Source organism: Ictalurus punctatus, chromosome 19, assembly GCF_001660625.3.
Source record: "Ictalurus punctatus breed USDA103 chromosome 19, Coco_2.0, whole genome shotgun sequence".
Taxonomy (NCBI): Eukaryota; Metazoa; Chordata; class Actinopteri; order Siluriformes; family Ictaluridae; genus Ictalurus; species Ictalurus punctatus.
Window position 1 is genome coordinate 15,486,905 of NC_030434.2, and position 25,274 is coordinate 15,512,178.

General features: G+C 38.9%; 2 protein-coding genes across 4 annotated transcripts in view; both read right to left on the reverse strand.

The window, feature by feature from the left end:
• The window catches only part of ahcyl2b (adenosylhomocysteinase like 2b), a 38,914-nt gene extending 28,857 nt beyond the window's left edge, over nt 1–10,057 (reverse strand). For both annotated transcript variants that reach the window (XM_017494529.3, XM_017494528.3), the window contains exon 1: nt 9,689–10,057. In XM_017494529.3, the coding sequence (XP_017350018.1) occupies nt 9,689–10,000 (312 nt within the window). In that variant the 5' untranslated portion in view covers nt 10,001–10,057. The remainder of the gene's footprint in view (nt 1–9,688) is intronic.
• A 1,902-nt stretch (nt 10,058–11,959) lies between these two features.
• On the reverse strand, nt 11,960–25,213 carry tmem209 (transmembrane protein 209). 2 transcript variants are annotated; one of them, XM_017494046.2, is made up of 15 exons: nt 25,065–25,213; nt 23,003–23,162; nt 22,852–22,910; nt 22,514–22,645; nt 21,938–22,164; nt 20,478–20,682; nt 18,941–19,116; nt 18,381–18,452; nt 18,094–18,190; nt 17,884–18,009; nt 17,537–17,634; nt 14,727–14,841; nt 14,531–14,628; nt 14,358–14,431; nt 11,960–13,064 (listed from the first exon to the last, which is right to left on the reverse strand). In XM_017494046.2, exons 2-15 carry the CDS (start codon nt 23,137–23,139, stop codon nt 13,010–13,012), a joined length of 1,671 nt encoding a protein of 556 aa, XP_017349535.1. In that variant the 5' UTR covers nt 23,140–23,162; nt 25,065–25,213; the 3' UTR covers nt 11,960–13,009. The 2 variants fall into 2 exon arrangements, with proteins under 2 accessions (XP_017349535.1, XP_047018208.1); XM_047162252.2 differs by having other exon boundaries at nt 24,974–25,212.
• Nucleotides 25,214–25,274: the final 61 nt, after the last annotated feature.

Genomic DNA, 25,274 nt, shown 5'->3' on the forward strand with positions numbered 1-25,274 from the left:
TACAAGATTTTTAATTGAGTGCTAGAGGAGCCAAGTGCACAAAATAGAGGTGTAAGAGCAAGTGTGAGTGCAGATTTTTTCAAATGATAATTTAAGGGGGGACCCAGGGGACAAACTGGGGATTGATTAAGTGTTCACGGAAGAGGTTGGTCTTTAGCCGTTTTTTTAAAGATAGTGATGGATTCTGCTGTCTGGATTGAGGTTGGAGATTCATTCCACCACTGAGACAGTGTCAGTTTGAAGGTTCTGGAAAGAGAGCTCATGCCTCGCTAAGGAGGCACTACCAGATTGATGGTCATTAACTGATCTCAGGTTGTGAGACACTATTTTTCATTAGCACAGAGTAAAGAAAGAAATTTAAAAAACTCCAAATGAAGACATAAACAGTAGATATATAGAAACAGAGAAAATTCATCAGTAATCAACTCATCAATAATCTATTATTAGACTAATATATTTAGGTCTAAGCATTTAAGGCAAAAAAAAAAGTTTGAACTGCTATTACAGCTGCATGTGCACCTATAAACAAGGAAGGAAATGACTAGCAAGGAACATATTGCTTATGATTGCTTAGTTTTAACAGGAACACAGAGTACACTTCCAGAAGAGGTCCAAGACAATGTGTCAGATACATTAGCCACAGATTTGACATTAGTTTTATTTGATTATGTGTTACATAATCTATAATCCTGTTCATAAATCAAACTGTAATGTCACTGTTTCGTCGTTTCTTAGACTTGGCCCTACACACACACACAACTCCCTTACATCCAAACCTCTATAAATCACCTCCAAAGCTAATTTTACTACAGAACTGCTGGAAAGTTTGGTGCAATGAGTTTAGAGACCCGCTCTCTCATTCTGCATTCCTTATATTTCACTATTACATTCCAGTGTATCATGAGGGTAACATCCCCATCAGTTTTTTTTTTTTTTAATAAACAAAGGGCTCTTAAGACTTCACCAAAGTGCAAGCAGTTCTGTTTCATGATCAGGTTTCCTCTAGTTATTACGTTTCACACCGAAAAAGTGCTGCATAAACTGAATATGTCTAAACGTACAAAATCATCTACCATAGACAATGGAATATCATTGCCAGGAGTGAAGAGAAGAGATGGGAGAGGTATGAAATATTTAGTCCCCTCCTAAATTATTGGAACAGCAATGCAATTTTATTTATTTATTTTAGCTATACACTGAAGACATTTGGGTTTGAGATCAAATGATGAATATGAGACGATACATCAGAATTTCAGCTTTCATTTAAATGGTAAATGGCACACTTTGGGTGTCTCATTCACCCATTCACACACACACACCAATGGTAGCAGAGCTGCCATGCAAGGTGCTAACTTGCCATCGGGAGCAACTTGGGGTTCAGTGTCTTGCCCAAGGACACTTCGGCATGTGTTGAGTCATGCGGGCCGGGAATCGAACCGCCAACCCTACGATTAATAGACAACTCGCTCTACCACCTGAGCCACAACCGCCCCATTTACTGATATCTAGATCTAAATGTGTTAAACAACATAGAACATGGAATCTTTGGTGGCAGACGACCAATTTTTTAGGTGAGAAAAAATATTTTTTTTCTCCCATAGACAGCTCTCTGGTCTTCATGTCGGTTTATTGTTTTTAACAACAAGTGCAGTCTTCACAAGTGAAACCCAGGGCTCAAACCAAGTGTAGACATTCAGAGTTATTAAATGTTTAAACAACTGATCTAACAGGACACACCTGGACAACAAGAAACACCTGTCAGTCACATATTCCAATATTTCTTATCACTTGAGAAAATGTGTGGATTTTAACAAAAAGGTGCCATTTTCTTTTTTTTTTAAAACATATCTAGAATACCATCTCATATTCATCTTTTGATCTCAAGTCCAAATGTCTTCTATGTACAGCAAAAACAAAAGAATTGGCCTTGCTACTTTAATACTTTCAGAGGGGAAAGAACAGAACCAAACAGAACAGACAAAATTAAATTAACCTAGCCATTTGCAGTAGCTCCATATAAACCAACGTGTAGTCTTTGAACATGAATAAAGCACCCCATGGCCCTGTCCGCCTCACGCTGAAGTGAGGACTGCACCATTCGGGACATGACCTTTGTATTCACGGCCTTCGTCATAACTGCGGAGAGAAAGGAATTAACAAAATATATTTTGATTTCGAGCATAGTATCGATTCTCTCACAAATGCACAGCGATGGCATATCTTAAGTGATCGTGCAGGCATTCATAACGATCTGGATCATCTTGCTCTTGCCCTTGTGTGTAGGCTGATACTGAAGAGAGCAAGGCAGGAAGCCAGGAAATGTTTGATTAGTGCGCACGGGACTGGAAGCTTTGCATGCTAACCCACCAGATATTGGACTATTTTATTATTAGGCACTCAAAAACTTGTAACTTGTAATAAAACCTGTAGGTTAAACCTTTGAGCCATTAACATGGGACTTGGCAGTTTTCGCTGGTGGCTAGCAAATGTAGCACATGTACAGTATGTATGATCATAACAATATGTTCTCATATACAAACACTAAGTGCTTCCTCTGATTAATGATGGAGACCGACCAATCCCTAGAGCTTTCTTTTCTTCCAAAACTGGTTGTGGCTGTTGAGGTTAGAAAGGAATACTCTTGTCAGAAGCTCTGAGTCATTGGTGGTCACTGAAGGATGGCTGTTGATGACTTGCATGAACTGCAGCGAGACACAGGAACGTGACGCGTTTCACAACTCCACAACAGTGTGTTCTCTTATACATCACACAAGTCTCATCCCCTTAACTTGAAACATGTCTAACTAGGATGTATCCTCAGTGTTGGAAGCACAAGCTACACTGTCCCACATTGATTTAAGACTTGTTTTGACCACCAGGCTATAAATGGTAAACATGAATACAACCTACTTTCTAAGAAAATCTTCTTACAAGCAGGAACTAGGTTATTTGTTCATTTTAGGAGTACACATATGCTGTAAAGCTTTCTGTAATAATCCCTATCATCTTTGGCTACCTACAATCCACTTACAGGACTTTCCCTTTCACTGTTGGCATCACACCAGACTCCTAATACCCAACAGCGGAAACTCTGGTTTAATGGCACGAGATAGCACGAACAGCATAGGGGAAAAAAACCCCCAGCTACATCTCCATGGGTGTGTCTGCAACATAAATACTGCTGCTTATTTAAATTTTATACAGTGGCAGGAAAACACTGAGTCACGTCTAAATCAAATGTTTGCCTTTTTGACTGACATACCTTCATTTAGTCAGTTTTGAAGATAGCATACCGTATATATCTCCTTCAATATCATACATATTCTCTAATCCATTTGCATCGTCTCTGTCACCAACCAGTGTGGAAAAAATGGCAGAAAAACACAGGAACAAGCTACGGTTTATGGTCAAACATGATATGTTGGTCTTGTTTTCTAGTGAGAAATAAATATTGTAGTCACAAATAAGTCTCTCTATTACGCCCACTGGTAATTTATTCCATCTCACCTGACTTTTGGGGTTAACATTTGTTTATGTACATCGACATCTTGGAAACGTTGTGATATATGATACTTTCAAAGAATGTCCCAAATAGGATGGTGTGACTCTGACTTATAAGACAGTAAAGGTAGCAGGACTTTCTTGTGGAAGGACTTTCTTCAGTGACACAAAAATTGAGTGTTAAGACTAATGAAAATTTGCAGAATAATCCAATTCATTTGAACAGGGAAAAGAGCCAGAATGCGCATAATTTCCACCTAGGGAAATCAGCAAATGTTGAAAGCATGAATACAGAGAAAACAGCAGATCAGGCTCATAACAAGTCTCATTTCTTAAAGCACACCTATTATGGTTTTGAAACGTGCCTAATTATGTTTTTAAGGTCTCATACAATAGATTTACATGCATCCAAGGCCAAAAAACACTTTAATGTGCTCATAATTTAAACTGCAGCATTACATTTTTCCCCCCAGTGTCAAAAATGACTCGTTCAAAGATCCTTCTAAAGGATTCATTCTAAACTCCTCCTTTCAGAGAGCATACTCTGCTCTGATTAGTCAGATGTCCCAGTCTGTTGTGATTGGTTTAGAACGAATCCTTTAATGAGTCGTTTGTGACACTGGGGGGGTTTTTTGTCCTTGGATGCATGTAAATCTATTGTATAAGACCTCTAAAACAAAATTGCTGGACGTCACAACAGAAAGAGATGTACTCTTTCCAACATATCTCCTGAATTTTTAAAAAGTTGCGTCAAGAAATGCAGTTCGCTCTTCCCTCTAAAATGGTGCAAAGACTACGCGTTTGGTTTTTAGTCATTTAAGCTACACGTTACTGACATAATGTTCAAATGTTACAGTAGTATTAAATTATAAATCTGGAATTATAAGGAGGACTGTTTCAACACAACACCTGAAAGCCTGTCTGGAGATAAGACTTTTGGTCTGTTCTTTCCCTAAACATTTACCAAAACAATGGAATTCCATTATTAAATACAAGCCACAACTACAGGTCCAGCTCAAAAAATCTGAATATCGTGGAAAAGTTCATTTTAATTTAATTCAAAAGGTAGATCTTTCATATATTCTAGACTCATTACACAAAATGAAATATTTCAAGCCCTTTTTTGTTTTAATCTTGATTATCGTCTAAATGACATGTCTTCTTGATGCTTGAACTGGCCGTTTCTTTCACACAATTGGAATAATCTCCTGCTGTGGAAAGTTTACGACGACAGTATCGAGTGAAATTTGCAGAGACAAAATATAATAAATGACTTCCATCACACGTTTCTGTAGAGGAGTGGGCCATTTAATCTGCTATGTGGGGGCATGGCCAGACATGGATTAGAGGAATCTATCTATTTAATACATTAGTCCCCCTGTCCTTGTCCTGGGGATCAACAGCTCCATGACATAACACACATTTAGCAAGCTGGCTATTGAAGAGCTCAGAACATGCAGGCTACAAAGAAACAAAGCTATCTGTTTCCCTGAAACAGCAGGTGATGGGTCCGGTTACGAAAAGCAGCCATTTATTGTACACTGATGATGAAAGAGTGGATGCTAGGAGAATATATGGGACTTTGCCAAAACCACTACAGTAAAGAAGACTTATTTTCTTGGTTATGGAAACTCATTTTTATTGCAAACAGATAAGATCAAAGTTCTCCTGGAACTTGATTTAGTTGGCTTGTATGCTAGATAACCTTCAATCAATTACTAGCTATAAATCTTCATGAATTGTTAGAAGGTTGTTAACAAAACCCTTCAACCCATGATATGAACCTACTATCGAACCTTTGTGATTTCTCCCAGGCAAGGCGCACAGGTAATGGCTTTACTAAAGAAAATGAACTCTTCCCAGGTGAGCAATGGCCTCAGCACTGCCTTTATATTGCTTTTCCATTCCCAAGATACATTCACATTAGTCCATAAGTGGTAGCCCACAAAATTAGCATTTACCCTGTTAAAGCTCCCAGAAATGATCTGAGCATGGTGTCCAGTAAATGAGACTAAGCTAACAGTAAATTACTCCTGTCATCAGCGATCAGAACTCATTAACACACATGGCCTGTGTGTAAAAGCAAAGGAGGACAGACATACTTCCTGATCTAACCTAGACTACTTAAAGGCTACTTAAAGAGTGAAGGAGAGAGAGAGGTATGAAGTATGGCAGGGTCAGCACTTAAGTTTGCCCTCACTGTGATTTTTCATATGTGACTCAGTTGCACTTGCACAAACTGACAAATCATGAAAAACAAAGCATGCTTTTTTTTTTTTTTAATAAATTAGTTAAACAAATGTTCAGAGCTGCAATACTTGTTGCTGTGCAAAACAATTTCCTTTGCAGAGACCAGAGAGATGAAAAGGAAACCCTGGAGGGGGAAAAAAAAATCCCTTTTGTACTTTGATGGAAAGCTAAGGTTTGAGTCTCTATCACACAATAGGCCTTATTTATCAAATGGGATACAAATTAATTTGGTTATTTATTAAATCATTCACAGGAGCATTTACACAAGAAATGTTATTCATGAGAATCCTGTTAGTTTGGGAAAATGTTTGTATCCGATGAGAGATTTGGAGTTAGTATACGTGTGTGTGTGTGTGTGTGTGTGTGTGAAACTCACTAATGTGAACCAGGACTGATCAGCTTAAATTTCTGTAACTGGTGCGTTACTGCAATTTTATAAATGTATTATGCCGTCAAGCGTAAAAGGCTTATTTATTTAAATTGCACACAAAAAGCTAATAAACTTTTGGTCATCTTATATTAATAATCTAAAAGAAAGTAATCTGAACCAAATCCACAAATTAAGACAAATAAGGCCGGTTCAAGAAGGACAAAAGAAATGGTTCCCTCTAACAGGGGGAAAAGTTATTGTGTTTACAGCTACCTTCACATTACCAGGTGACACAAACCCGATTTTTTTTCTTAACATGACACAGATGTGATTTTTTTTTTCAGGACTTTGTGGACACAAAAATCCCAACTTTCAAATCAGACTTGAGCCACTTTTATATGTTGGTCCACCAACATCAATGACGACATGTAGCTCTTCTACAAAGCTTACATCACTGTCAGTATCATAATCCAGTTTTAGCAAGTAGAAAAAAAAAATAATTTCTTGCTTTTCAGGTCAAGTTCTTTTTATTGTCATTCCACTATATAACCTGTATACATCCATCCATCCATTTCCGTACCGCTTATCCTACACAGGGTCATGGGGAGCCTGGAGCCTTCCCCAGGGAACGAGGCTAGGGACCCCATGGACAGGGTGCCAACTCACCACAGGGCACAATCGCACACACATTCACACACTACAGACAATTTGGAGTACAGCGCATGTCTTTGCACTGGGGGTGGAAACCAGATTACCCTCAGGAAACCCTTGAAGCACGGAGAGAACATGCAACTCTGCACACAGGGCGGAGGCAGGATTCGAACCCCCAAGCCCTGAAGGTGCGAGGCAAATGTGCTAATCATTAAGCCACCAATAAGTGGTATACACTGGAAAGAAATGAACCTTAAAACTAACTGTTCCTCAGTGGTGGAATGAACTTCCAACCTCAATTCGGACGGCAGAATCTGTCACCATCTTCAAGAAACAGCTAAAGTAAACTAAACATGAGAAGAGAAACAGTGTTGAGTGATGAAAAAAATACTATGCAAAAACAATCATCTAAACTGTTGATTGTGATCGCAGCAAGAGTCATAATAGTAAAAGTGTCCAATAGCAGCAATTATACAGTTATTATAATTATATCGCAATTATACATTTTCCCTGATATTCAGTTGACGGATGGGGAAATTGGTGATGTACTTGATAGTTGTGGAATCGTTTCAAGCAAAACTGAAACTATACAATTTTTATTGCGCTTTTTTTGGGGGGAGGACTATTTGTAATTTGTGTTTTCCTTAAGTCCTGTTTAAATTATGTCAGAAGTTGCTGGGAGGATTTACAGAGTAAGAATTTCATTGTACTGTGTAACAGACTGTTTCCTTTACATAGGACAATCTCTTGAATCTTGAAAGGAACCAACCAAAACAAAGTAGTGCTCCAGTTTCAAAACAATCGCCCAAGATGGTAAATGATCTGCACTTAACCGCCTTTTAACAAAGCACTGTACACTGTTTCTCATTCAACCATTCACACACACCAATGCGCTAGCCTGCCATCGGGAGCAACTTGGTGTTCAGTGGACACTGGCATGTGGGCCGGGTATCAAACCCCCAACTCTGCCACTGGTGGACAACCCACACTACCACCTGAGCCACAGCCGTCCCTTGGTGTCTGTTTCGAGGGCACAGGTGCGTTCTCATTAAAGACAGGTATGGGTCAGGTGCGCTTATGAATGTAAACCGTTAAGAAAGAGTACCAATTTGAGCAAAAAAAAAAATACATAATTGTGCAAGGAAGCTAGCAAGGCTGTGACTGCTGACCTGTGTTCATATTTATTAACATAAATTGTAGGGATGTGCCGATCGATCGGCCGCCAATCACATTCTACGACTCGATCGGTAGTTTCAAAATTTGGCCGATCTCACGAACTGATCGCAATTTGATGACGTAAAGCACGTGAGGACGTAAAACCCGTGATTATGTTAAAATTAAGCGCTGCAGTGTGAAATGTCATCACCAGTGTGGAATTATTAGGAGGTCTCGAGAAACAATGAAAAATTCGTCATTTGCCATCAAAACGTTCGTTGTAAAATGAACATCTGTTGTGCTCATTTATTTGATTCTCAATTAAAACAACAACAATCTACAACATTACTGTAAACAATATAACCAAGGCAACATCTGTGGTATTACTTTATCTGAAGGCAAACAGTGAGAGTCAACAGAAAGCTTACATATCATTTATAGAAAGCTTGAACAATCAGGATGACAAGAAATCAGTAATTGGTATCGGCTGCAAAAATCCTGATCAGAGCATCCCTAATAATTTGGTCTTGGAGTAAATAATTAAGAGGGGAAAAAAACAAAACAATTAGCTCAGTTTGTGTGTGTGGAGAATATGAACATTCCTGCAGGCGCACACACACAACCATCTGGATGACCTTGCTCTGACTGTGTGTAGGCCAATGCTGAAGAGAAACCCCTGTAGGAAGCCATGAAATGGTTGATCAGTGTGCACAGGGCTGGATGTTTTGCATGTGCACTTATATCTGTGTGTGTGTGTTTCAGTAGGCCTACTGGAAAATAAACAAATGAACGCAAACGTATGTGGTCAATGATGTGATGTGGCTTATTGTGATGGCCATGTAGGAACAAAAATAAAGAGAGTTATGTATAAGGCACACACGTGTATATTGTGTGTGAGAGAGAGATATTATAACGTCACATAAAACCACCTGCATGTCCGAAATCACACCAGGGCGATGACGTCACATATGACGTCTACCGCTGATGAGCAGCGGCTAAAATGTCGCTAATGTAACAGAACAGAGGCGCTTTATGTGCAGCTCGTGCCTGGAGTGAATACGTCTCTGACTCTGTGTTTCAGCTCCTTTCATCTGAGCCAAAGTTAAACGTGCAGCTTATAAATGATAAACACAAGCAGAGTTCAAGTTACTTATATACACACACAGCACTTCTCTGAGGAGACAGACATCCAGCGCAATCACATCGCACTGCGGACTACCATGCTAGCGAGCTAAGCTAAAGCTGCAATGAGACGGACTGCCATTCTGCTGCGGTAACACCATTACACTTCCATAAACAGTCCAAACTCAGTATCAGAACCTCGACATTGTGGTTGTTACGCAATATAAAACCTTACATCCTGTTGCTTTTGCTTGTTTTTATGTTCCATGGGAAGAAAACTTTATTAGCTATCTCCAGGCAACGGTGCTTGTTTTGCTTGCTAACTTTCCTTCTCTGACACTGAGCACAACAGATTTAACCAGCTGTTTAGTGTGGAATAAACCGCCTGAGTTACGTGAATGTTTATACGAGAAAAATATTCGAGTGGTGTTATTCTGAAACGAGAAAATAAATAAACGGAGAGAGAGAGAGCGAGAGAGCTGTCGATAAAAATGTTCTGTGCCGTTAGCAGAGCACGAGCCTCCGTCACACAATGACAAGCTAACTGGCTAAAAAAAAAGCCCAGAACTCGAACAGCTCTATTTTAGTAGCGCAGGATATATTTCTTCCCCCGCACAGAAATAACTCGGCTCGGATTACCTTTTTCATGCGAGGAGCCTCGGCGACCGTGCCGTCACTGTTAATGAACGCCTCGCCGCCGTTTTGTTGCGGGTCCGGTCGCTTCATCGCGGACGCTTGAGGCATCTTGACCGGGTTCGGGCTCACAGGACTCGGGTCGCCCCTGACACCGGGCTCGGACATGGGAGACATCACTGAAACATTAGCCTCGTTGTTGAACGGGCCTTTTTCATCTGTCTTCGATGTAACAGGTGAAACGACGGGCAATTCTTTCTTGGGGACGTCTTTTAGCTCGACCTCAGCCATTTTCGCTGCTACAACCTGCACTGACATCGCGGCAATCCACAGTGCTGTTTTACCGAACCTAGAGATCGACACACAACCGGAAGAGAGGGGGACGAACGAATTACCGCAAAGGATTGTGGTAGTTGGAGTTGTTGTAATAAGTAACCAATCGCAACAGAGGCTACTGGGGTTCACGAGTGTATTTTTTAATACAACTTTCACTGATTACAAGTGCATCTAAAAAAAAAAAATAATATCGTGGAAAAGTTCATTTCTTTCCGTAATTTAATAAAAAAAAGTTGAACTTTCATATATTCTAGATTCATTACACATAAAGTGAAATATTTCAAGCCTTTTTTTCCCTTAATGATTACAGCTTACATAAAAAATCCAGTATCTTAAAATTATTAGAATAAATAATTTATAATAAAGAAATGTCGACCTGAGGAGAGTTTTAATCAGCTAATTAACTCCAAACACCTGCAAAGGTTTCCTGAGCCTTTAATCTCTCAGTCTGGTTTAGTATACAACCACAATCATGGGGAAGATAAAAGTAAATGTTGCATTTCATTTGGAAATCAAGGTCCCAGAGTCTGGAGGAAGAGTGGAGAGGCACAGAATCCAAGCTACTTGAAGTCCAGTGTGAAGTTTCCACAGTCAGTGATGATTTGGGGTGTCATGTCATCTGCTGGTGTTGGTCCACTGTGTTTTCTCAAATCAATAGTCAATGCAGTGTCTACCAGGAGATTTTAGAGCACTTCATGCTTCCATCTGCTGACATGCTTTATTGACTGACATGCTGATTTCCTTTTCCAGCAGGACTTGGCACCTGCCCACAGTGCTCAAACTCCTAGTAACTGGTTTGTTGAGCATAGTATTACTGTGCTTGATTGGCCAGCAGACTCTACTGACCCGAACCCCATAGAGAATCTATGAGAGACACCAGACCCAACAATACAGACCAGCTGAAGGCTGCTATCAAAGCAGCCTGGGCTTCCAAAACACCTCAACAGTGCCAAGGGCAGATTGCCTCCATGCCACGCCGCACTGATGCAGTAATTCATGCAAAAGGAGACCCGATCAAGTATCAAGTGCATAAATTAACATTCTTTTCAGAAGGTCGACATTTCTGTATTATAAATTCTTTATTCTCATATTTTTAGATACTGGATTTTTGATTTCCATGAGCTGAAAGCCGTAATCACCAGGATTTATAAAAAAGGAAAAAAAGGCTTGAAATATTTCACTTTATGTGTAATGAATCTAGAATATATGAAAGTTCCATTTTTTTAATTAAATTATGGAAAACAATGAACTTTTCCACGATATAATTTTTTTTGTATGCACCTGTATATTTAATGTTTTACATGCAGTTACTGTTGACAAAAAAGGTTGCTTAAATTGCATTCTTACCTTCTGAACATCAAAACACAAACTAAAGCATACAGCTGGCTTTAAAGTGATTACAACTATGTTTAATTCCCAAGACAGCTAAGAAAATATTCATCTTCATTAAGTGCTTTAACCTGGTCAGGGTCACAATGGATCCAGAGCCAATCCCTGGGACACTGTGTGGGAGGAAGGAATACACACTGGATAGGAGTATAGTTTAGTACAGCATGTACATGCACACACTTTAGAGCAGTCAAATGAATGAACCAGTGTGGTGTTTTTTGGGAGGAAACTGGAGAACTCAAATGAACATACACATGTACAGAAACTCCACACAGACAATAAGCAGAGTTCAGGAATCAAAACAAGGACTCTGGAATTGTGAGGTGGCAATGCTACCTGCTGCAACTGCCTAGAAAATTAAATGTATATTTAAAAAAAAAAAAAGAAGAAGAAGAAGAAAGAAAGGAACAAGAAAGGTTAAAGTATTCTCATTCTTAATATTCAGTTTGAATACAATAACATTCCATCAGGTGGATAAACGGACTCCAATATGAAGAAAACTCTTCATGAAAGCGAAGAGAGAACATAATAATTGCAAAATCAACACAGAAGTCTAAAAATGACCATTTCGTTTATTGAATATCAAAACAACAACCAAAACACGCTCCAAAGAACCAAATCGAAGAAGTCTTTTTGGCAGGTGATATGTAAGATGGTTGGCAGCCTTGTGAGCGTTTACCCCGGCATCAAGTAGTAAAAAAAAAGATGCAGAAGAGACAACAAATAATGAAAATACTTAATAACATGACCTGTGTAGTATGTTAGTATGTCAAGTCATGGAAAAGAGTAATTTACCTTTATGAATCATTTAAAAAAAAAAAAAAAAAAACACCTGATCTAGAGTCTGATTTTGATAATTAAACCTTTCCTGTTGGGGAAATGACAGTTTCTGGTAATCTCTGTTGAATGATCAAATCTTAATTGGCTCACATTGGGGAGTAAATCTTCTTTTCTGGTGTGAGTGTGATGACGAACTGTAGAAAGAGCGAGGCACATAACCATAACCTCATGTGGGAGTTTGTTAGTGAAACGTTTTCTCACAGCAGACCTTGACTGCTAATCAATCATAACTCTTGTGTGTAGAAAAATCTTCAGTAACAAACTCCTAACCAGAGAGAATGTGAGCATCTTACACAACATTTCATCTGGTCCTGTTATCTAACTAGTTCGTACATTTTTAAGAATGAGCATGACAGCGTGTACAGAATGGGGTGAGGTAATACATCAGAAATAATACCTGTTTATGCCTACGAACAATTCACTAACACACAGATATAAAAATACACAAATTTCACACATTCAATCCTGAAAAATTCTACAGATTTGTATCAAACAAACCTGTATCACATGTAGATTATTTACAACGTCAAATACAACTAGTTTCTCTGTTGACACACTTGTGTGTCAAATCTGAAAACACTTAAAGATCCGTGTCTGATGCTGGGCTGCAACTGCTTTAGGAACCAAAAGAACTATGCAGCTGTTTCCCCAAAGCACAGGAAAACCAGCTAATATTAAATTAGAACCACATACAGCCATGCACAATATACCACTCATTGTGTGAGTGTTTCAGAGTGTTGTATTTACTCAGTTGTAACAGCATTAGTCCCCAAATATCCAAAGAATGTTGACACCCGAGAGCCCCAGGTTGACTCTTCTGTAGGGAGAACAAAACACACACACACACAAAAACATTGTGAGAAATCAGTTCTTGTGACTTCTAATAATTATAACCCGGGGGGGTTAAGACAATATTTAATGATTCCTCAAATTCCCACCTTATATGCCCGTTTTAATTGGAAATTTATTGCATGTAAACACATTCAGAAACCCCACTGAAAGGAGATACATGCTCAGTCCACAAGGAATTGTGGGTGCTAACAGATGCTTAGCTGTCGGCTAGGTAGTTAGGAATGGCAACTGAGACAAACTCACAACAACCATATATACAGGAATATTCCCATGCCTGTACGCATATTAAACATCGTATTCTGAATATGGCAGCAACCGGAATATAGACCTTAAATGGAATTTGATGTGCATGAAAATGTAGTCACAGAGTGTTTTTTAAGTGAGTCTTAAAACAAAGACTCATTGTATTTGTTGCCATTGTCTCTGGATATTATACTTCTTATTGTAGAGCACAGCAAGTTAACTTTTGTTGTGTTAAACGTGCTCTATAAATAAAGTTTGACTTGATAATCCGAACTGAAATTTTGTAACCCAAACTGAAAAGAAAAAAAAAAAAAAAAAAAAAAGTCATGCTAGATTTATAAACGTTTTAGCAACTCTGATTTTCTTTGTACTCATGTGTATGTCCATAATCACCTACAAGTCATTAACTGCATTCATAGCATATGCATGACAGTTTACATTTAGTGACACCTACTAAACTCTCAGAACACTGAAAACAATAAAATGCTGACTAAATGGTGAAAGTGTGGCGTGAACTAAAGCGTCCAATACTGCAGCGTGCCATTTACTACAAACACACATACTACCTCCTTTTACAGTATAGGGAAGCATTTCTTTTGTCTGAAAGGTTAGTCTTGTCTTAATTTATGGATTTGTTTTGAATCGCTTTTATTCAAGTCATTAATATGAAACAAATATTTGTTAAATTTGTGTGCGGTCAAAATAAGCCAATTAAACCTGAAAACATAATAAAGTTACATAAAGTTACAGTAACTCATACCAATTATACAATTTGAAGCTGATCAATTGAGGCTCACATTAGTGAGTCTCCTTATATGAAAATTTACACACACAGGAGCTCTCATAGGATACAAACATTTTTATTTTCTCCCCGAACTGGATTTTCATGTATACCATGTTTCTTGTGTAAATGCTCCTGCAAATGGGTCAACAAATACATTTGCTTGCACCCAGATTAATAAACAAGGACCACACAGGACTCGAGTAGTAGTAACTTGCTGATAGTGAAACTCACCCCAGCATCCCAGACTCCTTGGTTTTGATAATGTAAAGAAACATGAGGATTGTGTGGAACAAATTGTTCCTGCCCTGTAAACATCAACAAGCCACGTCACAGGAATGAAGGTAATTATAATTGGCTGTAGTTTTAGTCATACAGAGGGTGTAGTGGAAGGGAATATATTGTACCTTAGGCAGGCTGTAGATATGGCCCTGATACACAAGCTGATAATGAGGTGGGTTGATGCTGCTTTGGTGAATGCAGAAGAGATTCTCGTTGGAAAGATCTGTATAAACCATACCAAAAAAATAAATAAAGAAAGCTGGGCTGAAAAAGAACATGTCTACAAATAAACAGAAATCGTAGCATTATTTATGGCTTCACCTGGTTTGTTTGGAGTCTGGATGAAATGCTGAGATGTGAAGGTTTTGCCATCTGGATACTTTGGGTGAGGAGGAAGTCTGGAGTCCAGGTATGTGCACAGAATATCCATGAGGATCTTCAAGAAGTAAGTAAGTAAGTAAACAAATAAATGAAGTAAATTAATAAATAAATACAAAGTCAAAGCTGTTTGAATAGTAAAAGGTGAATAGCACTGTGATTGAACTAATCGACAGAGTCATTATCCTAACCGGAAAAATATGTAATCACTGCAAGACTGTTTGAAAAGATCACACTGAACGGTAGCATTCAACGAAAATCATCAGGTCTCTGGGAAACATTTTTGCTACGAGTTTGCCTTGTGGCTATTTGGCTACTGTGTTTACCCATGAGGTGACATTGTATACAGTGCCCTCCACTAATATTGGTACCCTTGGTAAATATGAGCAAAGAAGGCTGTGAAAAATTGTCTTTATTGTTTAAACGTTTTGATATTTTGTTCAAGAGATTCACAAAAATTACTCTGCCCTCATCGATATCAAATAATTGCAAACAAAACAGGTTTATCAAACAAAAAACAACAACAACAAAAAAAACATTGTTAAATATAGATGTGCAGATGAAACCAAAATAGAGCTTTTTGACAATAAACACCAGAGGTGGTAGCCATATGGAAAATTACGTCATGCCCACGGTTAAATATGGTGGTGGCTCTTTAATGTTTTGGGGCTGTTTTTCTGCCAGAGGATCTGGACATTTTGTTAGGACACATGGCATCATGGACTATCAAATATCAACAGATATTAAATGAAAACCTGACAGCCTCCGCCAGAAAACTTAAAATGGGCCATGGTTGGATCTTCCAGCAGGACAATGATCCAAAACATACATCAAAATCAACACAAAAATGGTTTACTGACCACAAAATCAAGGTCCTGCCATGGCCATCAAGGTCCCCTGACATGAAACCCATAGAAAACATGTGGGGTGAACTGAAAAGGAGAGTCCACCAACCTGGACTTCAAAATTTGAAGCAGATGGGAAAAACTACAGAAGTTTAGCTTAGCTTAACAAGTTTAGCTCTGCCCCGACTCGCTGAGAGGAAATGTGGTATGGAATATGGAAATACTTCGCATTCGAGGTGGATGACAACAAGCATATAATTGATGCTGTGAAGCCGGTGTGCAACCGATGCCATCGTTCATTTCAAAAAAGCGAGGAAATACCTGGAATTTGCATTGTGGCCGTGAAACCAGCTAACGTTATGCTCCATGTAATGTTAGCGATTGCCACTTATTTGTTAACAATACTAACATATTGCAGTGTTATAAACTACCTCCTAATGGGACACCATACATCGCCATTCAGCCCGTGTCCTATCAGCTAAATGTAGCCTAATGTCACTAATAATTATTCAAATGTTCATGCTTTTAATAAATCTTTTTATCCTACCACCATATCAGTGAATTTAAACTAATGCTTGTATTCAGATTATAAGGTGGGGGTGCGCATGTGCGTGTGTGCATGCGCGTTTAGGAGTGCTACACCGCCACTGTAGCCTCTACTCATTGTCAGACAGTGTTTGATAACTAAAATCTCTCCCTCTTTCTCTCTGCCAGTATCAGCCAGAGGAGGATGTCCTCCAGGAGAGTTTTTAATTTTATTTTTATACCACACCGTGGTATCGACTTTGGTATCGAGTATCGTGTACTTTTGATGGTGTCGGTACCGACTACTAGATTTTTGGTATCGTGACATCCCTAGGAGGGACACAAGCTTAGTAAAGCTGACTAAAGTATTGAACTAAAATGAAGAAATATTCTTCAAAGTACAATATGTTTACTCATAAAAGATTAATTTCTTCAGTAACTACACTGGGCCTAAAACTGCAACATAAGACACACCAGACAGTTTTGTCTTATTTGGCAGTAACAGGCAATACAAACTCAGTCCTTTACATGACGGCTGTAAGCTAATGGGGCTAATGCTGTTACTTATTATATGACTCACTCTCAACCATGTGAATAGATGACCCATAAACAAAATTTGCACAGTAAGTGTTAAACTCTGTCTAGGTTATCAATTTTTGCCAAAACACTAGTTGCTGTATAACTGCTGGGTTGTTTAAGAATGACAGAAGAAACATACCATCTATTCAAATGAGCTCACAAGTTGGTAATGCTACTTTAAAACTAGATACTACTGACAGGGTTTGCAAATATCATCCCTTGAGACATTTCTTCGCATGGAAGCTGGCAACCATGCAGCAGTTATGCAGCAGCTACAGTGCCACTGTGTCATTTAAGTCAAACAGTATAAAAGTTCAGTCTAACAGTTGTCTTTGCAGTCCGTACAGGGTTTCACGTAGTTTTTTTTGTGATTGTTGTAACAAAAAATACTTGATTTTGCTGCGGCCTTTCATAATTTGCGCTACAATTTGTGGAGTTTTTTTTTGTGCTTTTTTTGCGGCAAACTACTTGAATTGGTGAAAGTGCAGTTGCACGAAACTGTCATTCTCAGTGATGTTTGCTGGTAAATGAGACCTTTTAACTGTACCTATGTTCAATGCATGTGAATCGAAGAGGGCTTTGACTGACTGTACGTTGTGATGACATCACATGATGTGTCTTGGCCCATATCTGCAGTAATTTTGAAAAATTGCAAGCTCCTCTGAATATTGTGGAGTTTGCATTCATTTCTGCGATCGCAAAATCCTCCAAAGGGACGGGCTTTGGATAAAAGTGTCAGCTAAATGAGGTAGGTAAATGCACACATGCATTCTTTCCCATCCATAACATGACAGTGGAACTCACAGCAGAGTCAGTTGGGAGGTCTGTATCCCATTTCCGGTTCTTCAGGTTCCCTCCACCATTCCAGCGAAAGGAGCTCATGCAGCCGCTGTGGGCCAGCTCTAGAGTAGCATTAGCAATTAAAAAAAAAAAATACATAAGTACATACATACATACATACATACATTATATATATATATATATATATATATATATATATATATATATATATATATATATATATATATACACACACACATACACACACACACACACACACACACACATGTATATATAAACCAGACACAAGCAACTCAACAATGTACATGAAGCCACATGAACAGTCTGAAATTGTGTCTAAAGGTGATTACCCTTGATTCGCTCTACTAGATACTCCTGGTTGGATGTGGTGTCCAGGTACTGCACTATAGTGTTGAGGGTGGGAATGGCAGAGGCTTTGACTACAGCGGCTTGTTTCAGATTGCTGATACTGGCCTCTAGGGTGGGTGGGAAAGAAACCATGAAATGAGAATTTAAAAATGTAATACAAGGTGCTGGAAATAACTAATATGAGCAGATACCTCCTATCTGTAACTCTGGGCAGCCCATTCTCCTGAGTTGGCCGTTGATAGAATCGATTTCTTTAACCAGATGAACCAGAATGGTGTCGTTTATCCACTGCATGGGAGAGAACAGCACATCTGACCTTCTCCAACAATGAAAATATTAGTAATAACAATGCCATCAAAATGCTATATGGCATGGTTTGGGTTTTTGTCATTACATTTGTTTCTGAGAACCCTATTTTGCTTGTTCAGTCTAAAGTTTTTTGTTCTAAAGCATGTAACATCAACTGCTGGCAACTCACGTTTCTTAGTTTGGCAGTCCAGCTGTCAATGCTGTCAGAAACCACACGACTGGTTGTGATCCGTGCCCAGACCTAAGCAACACAAAACTACTTCAGACAACACACATCAAATCTTGCCTGGCTAACTTAAAAAAAAAACTGCACCACACACCACTATGAAGCATACAATAGGGATGTGCAGGTATTCAAATACCTGATTAAACATTTTACGGGCCAGTATTCAAATGCTGAAATCACTATCTGGGTAAATGACTGGGGAAAAGTAGGAGATCAGGATTTTTTTTTTTTTTTTTTTTTTTTTGGAGTTTGTGGATTTTGCTCTCATATCCAATTTTGTCCCCAGCACATTGTAAGTTCAAATCCCAAGACATGCATCTTTACCCATAACTGCTTAGCTCTCTACAAATCTGCCAGTTTTACGTCTCTGTGAATAAAAGCACCTGCCATATGAATAGATGTAAATGTAAACATGATATTTTTGTTAGATCCTGTATAATACCTCAAATAAATTGAAAAATAAAATAAAAGTAAAAAATAATAATAATAATAAAAAAGCTCACCTCCTCAGCGGCTTGTTTGGATCCCAGTTCAGTTTCATCTTTATGGGCAGAGGGAGCTTGTGAGCGGCAGGCGGGCTGGTACTGAAACTTCCTCAGACTCTGAGCATAATCACCCACAGAACGGTTATAATTCCAGAAGGTTGGACTGTGTGATGGAGATGTCGACTCTGGACTCCCTGATGAAGAGTCACACACACAAATTCTCAAGATAAGCTTATGTATGAAATCCTACATCTACAACCCCTGGCAAAAATGATGGAATCAGCACACCTGGTTGCTCACCTGGCCTTTTTTGTAAATCGTAGACAAAACCGTTTTTGTTTAATAGCTGAACATTCTGCCTTTGTGAGACATACCTCAAACAAATTAAATGAAATTGTTTTAATTAATGCCATATTTTTTCTAGATCAAGTACAGGAAAAAAAATTATGGTGTCATCAACAATAAAAAAAAAAAAAAAAAAAAAAAATCATATTCTCCATCAAGCTGGTTCCAAGTTTTTCGAATAGCGAATGGCGGATCAACTTTGCAGGACAGAGGCTTGTCATGGTCCAATTTTTGTCCAAAATTTCAATGTACACCTGTGCATTGACTGTTGAGGTCTCCCCCGGTCCTTTACCTGACATGCAACCCCATATCATAAATGAGTGGGGAATTTATTTGTTTTCTTCAGGCGGTCATCTTTATATGTTTCATTAGAACAACACCAGACAAAAATTCCAGCATTATCTCCTTCACCAATGCAGAGTCGTGATTCATCACTGAATATCGCTTTCCTCCAATCATCCACACTGTATGACTGCTTCTCTTTAGCCCACTGTAACCTTGTTTTCTTCTGTTTAGGTCTTTGTGCTGGTTTTCACTTGGCTTTTCCATACGTAAATCCCATTTCATTCAGCCGATTTCTTATAGTTCTGTCAAACACTGACTCCTGTTTCCACCCATTTGTTTTTCATTTGTTTTGTTGTACATTTTCTATTTAAGGTATACTGCTTTGAGTTTTCTATACTGACGCTTTGATTTCTTCCTTGGTCTACCCATATGTTTTCCTTTTATAACCTTCCCATTTTGTTTATACTTGCACCAAATTTTAGACACAGCTGGTTGGGTAAAACCAACATCTTTTGCCACACTCCGAATTGGATTTCCTTCTTGAAGGAGTTTTATAATCCTTTCCATTGTTTCAATTGACAACACTCTTGTTGGGGCCATGTTTCCTTTCAAAAAGTCAAAGGTTAAGCTGTGTAAGCACTCCCTTTTAACTGCAGACTGATTTGGATTTTTAGATTTGGTATTTGTTTTAGAAATGAAAATGACAAGGTGATTCCATAATTATTTTTCCCCCTCTAATAATGTAATTTAACTTGTTTGAGGTATGTTTCACAAAACCAGAACGTTCATCTATTGAGCAAAATTGTTGTGTGTCATATCTGTGCTTTGTTTATTTACAATGAAATAAAAAAGCCGGGTCAACATCCACAAAGTGTGGTGATTCCATAATTTTTGCCTGGGGTTGTATTATGACATTACACTTTACCCAGATGGCTGCGGTGGCTCTTCTCTTCCTCTGAACGAAGGAATTTCTCCAAAGATTTAAGGTCATCCATGTAGTCTTCCTTCCCTCCGGGAGAGCTAAAAACAGAAGGGGATGTGCGGTAGCGTGTTCGTAGACTTGTGCCTTCTGCTGGACCTAGGCTGCTCGGGTAAGGAGAGGAGCTGCTAGATGGACTGTAGTTCAGTACCTAAAAAATACATTGCTATATTTTCAGGACAATCTGCTAATAACATTTATCATGAAAGATTTGTCATAGACAGCAAGAGGCTGGAAACGGGAAGGAATGTTTACAGTCGTTATAAGTGATAACAGGAAGTAATTTGTCTCTCAGACATTCCTCTACATTAAATGTGACGATAAATTGTCAAAAAGTATATGTTGCTCATTAATAAATTGAAATTGCTGACATAATGTTGTGGTATAAGAAGAATAAAACACTTCAGGACTTGTGCTAGGAAAGTAATCAACTTTAAAGTGATAACTGTAACCCTTCTTTACATTGGGCCACATCACATAATGCCTTCATTGAATCTATTTTCCTATGACAGCAAGTCATAAGTTTTATTCCTTAGTTTGCTTAGCATACAATACAAAGGAAGCTGGATAACCAAGCTTTAATAAACTATATGGCCAAAAGTTTGTGGACACCTGAACATCACACCCATATGTGGTTCTTCCCCAAACTCAAACTGCTGCCACAAAACTGGAAACACATTTGCTTAGAATGTCTTTGTATGTAAGCTGTAGAATCACAATTTCCCCTTCACTGAACCTAAGGGGACACAAGCAAATCTGTTCCAGCATGACAATGTCCCCTGTGAACAAGTGAGTTCCTTAAAGACATGGTTTACCATGGAATTTGAGAGTCTTGCACAGAGCTCTGACCTCAACCCCACTGAACACCTTTGGGATGAACTGGAATGTTAAGTTTGTGCCAGGCTTCCTCACCAAGCATAAGTGCCTCATCTGACTAATAGTCTTGTGGCTGAATGAGCACAAATCCCTACAGCCACATTTCAAGATCTAGTGGAAAGCCATCCCAGAAAAGTGGAGTCTGTTATAGCAGCACAGGGGGAACAAGTCAATATTCATGCCCATGATTTTGGAATGGGATGGTCTTTTGGCCATATAGTGTATGTTCATCTTAGATAGAAAGACAGATTTACTTGATCCCCAAGGGGAAATCTGAGTGCTACAGCTGCAAAGGACATTGACATACTAAACAAAGTTATAACATTATAACAATACATAAAAATAAATTTAAAAAATGCAAAATATAAAACTGCAAACGTAAGCTATTTTTTAGAGACACCAGTTCTATAAGTGGTAGAAATGTAACATATTTTAACAAACAGAAGCTCTGGCTTCATGAAGGTGTGACTCTATAGGCTATTATAAGGACAAATAATAATAAATTTGTTTCCAGTGCTGTGTTTACAGACCTTGCCATATGCCACAGAAGGGGAAAAGGGTCTGCCGCTGCCCGGTGAAGAAGGGTTGCTCAGAGGTGGGCTGTACCCAGACACACAGCTGGGGGAAAACTTTGGACTCGTGCTGGGGGGTCGCGCAGGGCTGAAACTGAGCACATTCTGTCCCTGCAGTGGAGATGACTGGGAAGCCACCGGAGTCTCTTTCTTCTCCGGCTTTTGGGGCGGGGAAGCCTGAATTCCTGCAGACACAAGGTGTACAGCTCAGAAAGCAAAGTCTATTGCTATGTACAGACAGCCAAACAAAGATGTAGTCTTTATTTTTTGGCATATTTGAGATGTGCAAGAAATGGTAACAACTAGCATAAAGGCAGTCAGAGCTTAATCATAAACGGACGTTCTCTTAGGCATATACTGTGTTATGTCTATAACACCAATGTTAAACCTGATGTAGTCAGTAAGTATAGTGAACAGGAAATCATTTGGGATTGTGTACAGGAGGGGAAAAGATTTTTAAATGGATCACCAAAGAAATGTAAAATATAGCTAAGTATCAGCAGATATATTCGCATGATGGTCATCCATAATCACCAGAGTTGTCAAGGCCGAGGAGACGATGTTGCTCGGGAGAGAGAGCCACGGTTGAAGGTGCCATGGTGTACTTAAAGTACTTCCAAAAATCAAAGACGGCATTCAGGCTGAACAGAGAGGCCAGGGCTAGTTCTGGTAAATAAAAAATAAATAAATAAATAAATAAATAAATAACAATAGTTAGAACAAATATGATGATCTCAAAAAAATCTTGGCTGAATTTTATAACAGATTGCGTGACAATATTTGTTCAACATGTCAGATTATATGATGAAGGTCCTCTGAAGAATTCTATTACAATATGTATTTTTTTTTTAAATCTGGAAATCCACACTTACCAATGTACCAGATGGGCCAGTAAGTTATGTTATAGTATCTACTCAGCAGCTTTCCTGACCTACAACACATGTTCATTCTGGTTAACTTGCCAGAGTGCAAAATATGATATTATGCATCACTTTTATGCGAGATATTTGCAGAATCCCTCACATTTCTGTGTAAATCATTCCAGCCAGAGAGATGTTGAGAACTGCCCAGGCCAGGAGAACTTGGCGCTCCTGTTCCTCTCTCCTCATCTTCATGGTCTTGTCAATAAGAGAGGTCGTGCCATCTCTTTGTGGTGTCATTGCCAGCTTTGGGTTTGTGCTGTCTGCAATCAAATCATACTTTTAGATCGAAATGAAATGGTTCCACCATTTATTCAACGCTAGGTTCGGCAATTATTCATACTCACTTAGAAGCTTTACTTCAAAACATAAAACTGAGACAAATCTAGTGACTGTTTCCTCCCACCTTCACATGATTTCTGTTCTTCATTTTAAACTCTTCTTCTATAGGGTGTCCCAAAAGTCTCCATACACAGGGTAAATTAACGCTTTTTTAGCTAAATGTCTTACAAAAGTTTTCATACTTAATTAATATTATATTTTTTTCTTTCAGGTAGCCTTTAAGAATGCCTTTGACAGAGGAAGAACATAATGAAATCATTCTCATGGCTGGATTGGGAAGCTGTCGCAAGGTTGTGATGGATTTGAATAGGAAACACGGCGAGCACATCACACACACGACACTGTTCCTAAACTTATTAACAAATTCGAAAAGAGTGGAAGTGTTGGAGACCAACCGAGCAGTGAACATTTACTGACGAAGACATAACCCACTTGATGCTGGCTTAAGCCGGGTGAACACTGTGCAATCTTTAATAGTCCTTTGCGACTGTTGCTTGTCAGACTGTACGAACACGATCCCCACTGTAAGCCATGTCACACTGTAGGATCTCAGCTGTCATTCATGTCGGACTGTACAACAGTCAAGAACACTCAGACGGAGGAGGACAAACCACACTACAGGACTGTGCCTCAAATCTTCTGACACTGCCTGAATTTAATCGGAAGAAAAATTTGTTCGCAATGGCCGTTAATCGGCTGTCAGGGAACACATCAAACTAACAATTAAATACTACAGATTTTGGCCTATGATTATAGGAATCGTTTAGGATTCTCAAAATATGTCTCAGACAACCAAATCGTAGCCAAAATCGTAGCCAAAATCGTAGTGTGTGAACCCGGCTTTAAACACAGTCCACCTCTGCATGAAGACTTTGGGGACACCCTGTATATTTACAAATAATAAAAGCAACTTATTCCATTCGTAACCGTTTCCTTTGTATCCATCTTTCCAAATATTATCAATGCTTTCATTTTGTTTATTTATTTATTGTAGTAGTTTGTAAATAATTAGTTTGACCCTATTCGGCAAAAATGCAGAAAGTTCTTGGAGGCATTAGTGAAGAAGACTTCTTTCTGTAAGAAACATTTCTAAGTGTCTTCAGAAACTCTTCATGTAACACACAAACAATCCTGAGTCACTGAATATGTAAATGAGTCCATGATGCCACCTGAAGACTTTTAGAGACTGTTAAGAGACGTGTGGAGACTGTGAAGAGACAGTTAAGAGACAGTTAAGAGACAGTTAAGAGACAGTTAAGAGACGTGTAGAGACAGTTAAGAGACGTGTAGAGACTGTTAAGACACAGTTAAGACACAGTTAAGAGACAGTTAAGAGACAGTTAAGAGACGTGTAGAGACTGTTAAGAAACAGTTAAGAGACGTGTAGAGACAGTTAAGGGACGTGTAGGGACTGTGAATAGACTGTTAAGAGACGTGTAGAGACTGCCTTGGCTACTTTTCCATGAAAAGAGTCTGCAGCAGTAGTCTCAGTTCAGGTTTCTCTATAGGACACATGCATAAGCACTGACATGGAGTGCTCCTGTGCAGCCAAACCAACAAGCAATCTAGCTAGCTTGGAGACTTCTTACAAAAATATATTACAATTAGCATGAAATACTGAAGCACGCCTGCTCTTTACAACTCCACGGGGTTTACATGAAGCACTGCGAGCTGTCAGGACAAAACAAAACGTCAGTAATATGTCGTAAAATTATTGATATTTTCTGCTTACCTTCCTTAGCATGGACCACAGCAACAGCTAACTACCCTGTGCTTACTGCAGCGCTTTAACTCTACTTTAAAATAAACATAAAAACACAAACCTGTACTGTTTTAGAGGCGACTCATACACGGTAGAAAATAAGCCCTAAAGAAAAGTATACTTTAAACCTTATAAACTCAGCCTACATCATCCAGGCGCCAAAGTATGCAGCATGAGAGCCTGGCTGAATCCCAAATAGCTCTCCCTTGCGCGTGTAGTACGCTAGATAGGGAGTAGAAGCAATTATATCAAAGCCCTTGTAGGGCGCTTA

Bases quoted from the DNA above. Each gene is read 5' to 3' on its own strand.
- tmem209 (XM_017494046.2), bottom strand. From the start codon at position 23,139: ATGACACCACAAAGAGATGGCACGACCTCTCTTATTGACAAGACCATG. The intron at 22,646-22,851 runs GTAAGTGTGGAT...TTTATTTACCAG, and splicing joins CTGGCCCATCTGGTACATTG to AACTAGCCCTGGCCTCTCTG. The intron at 14,432-14,530 runs GTACAATATATT...TGATGTTTACAG, and splicing joins ATATCTACAGCCTGCCTAAG to GGCAGGAACAATTTGTTCCA.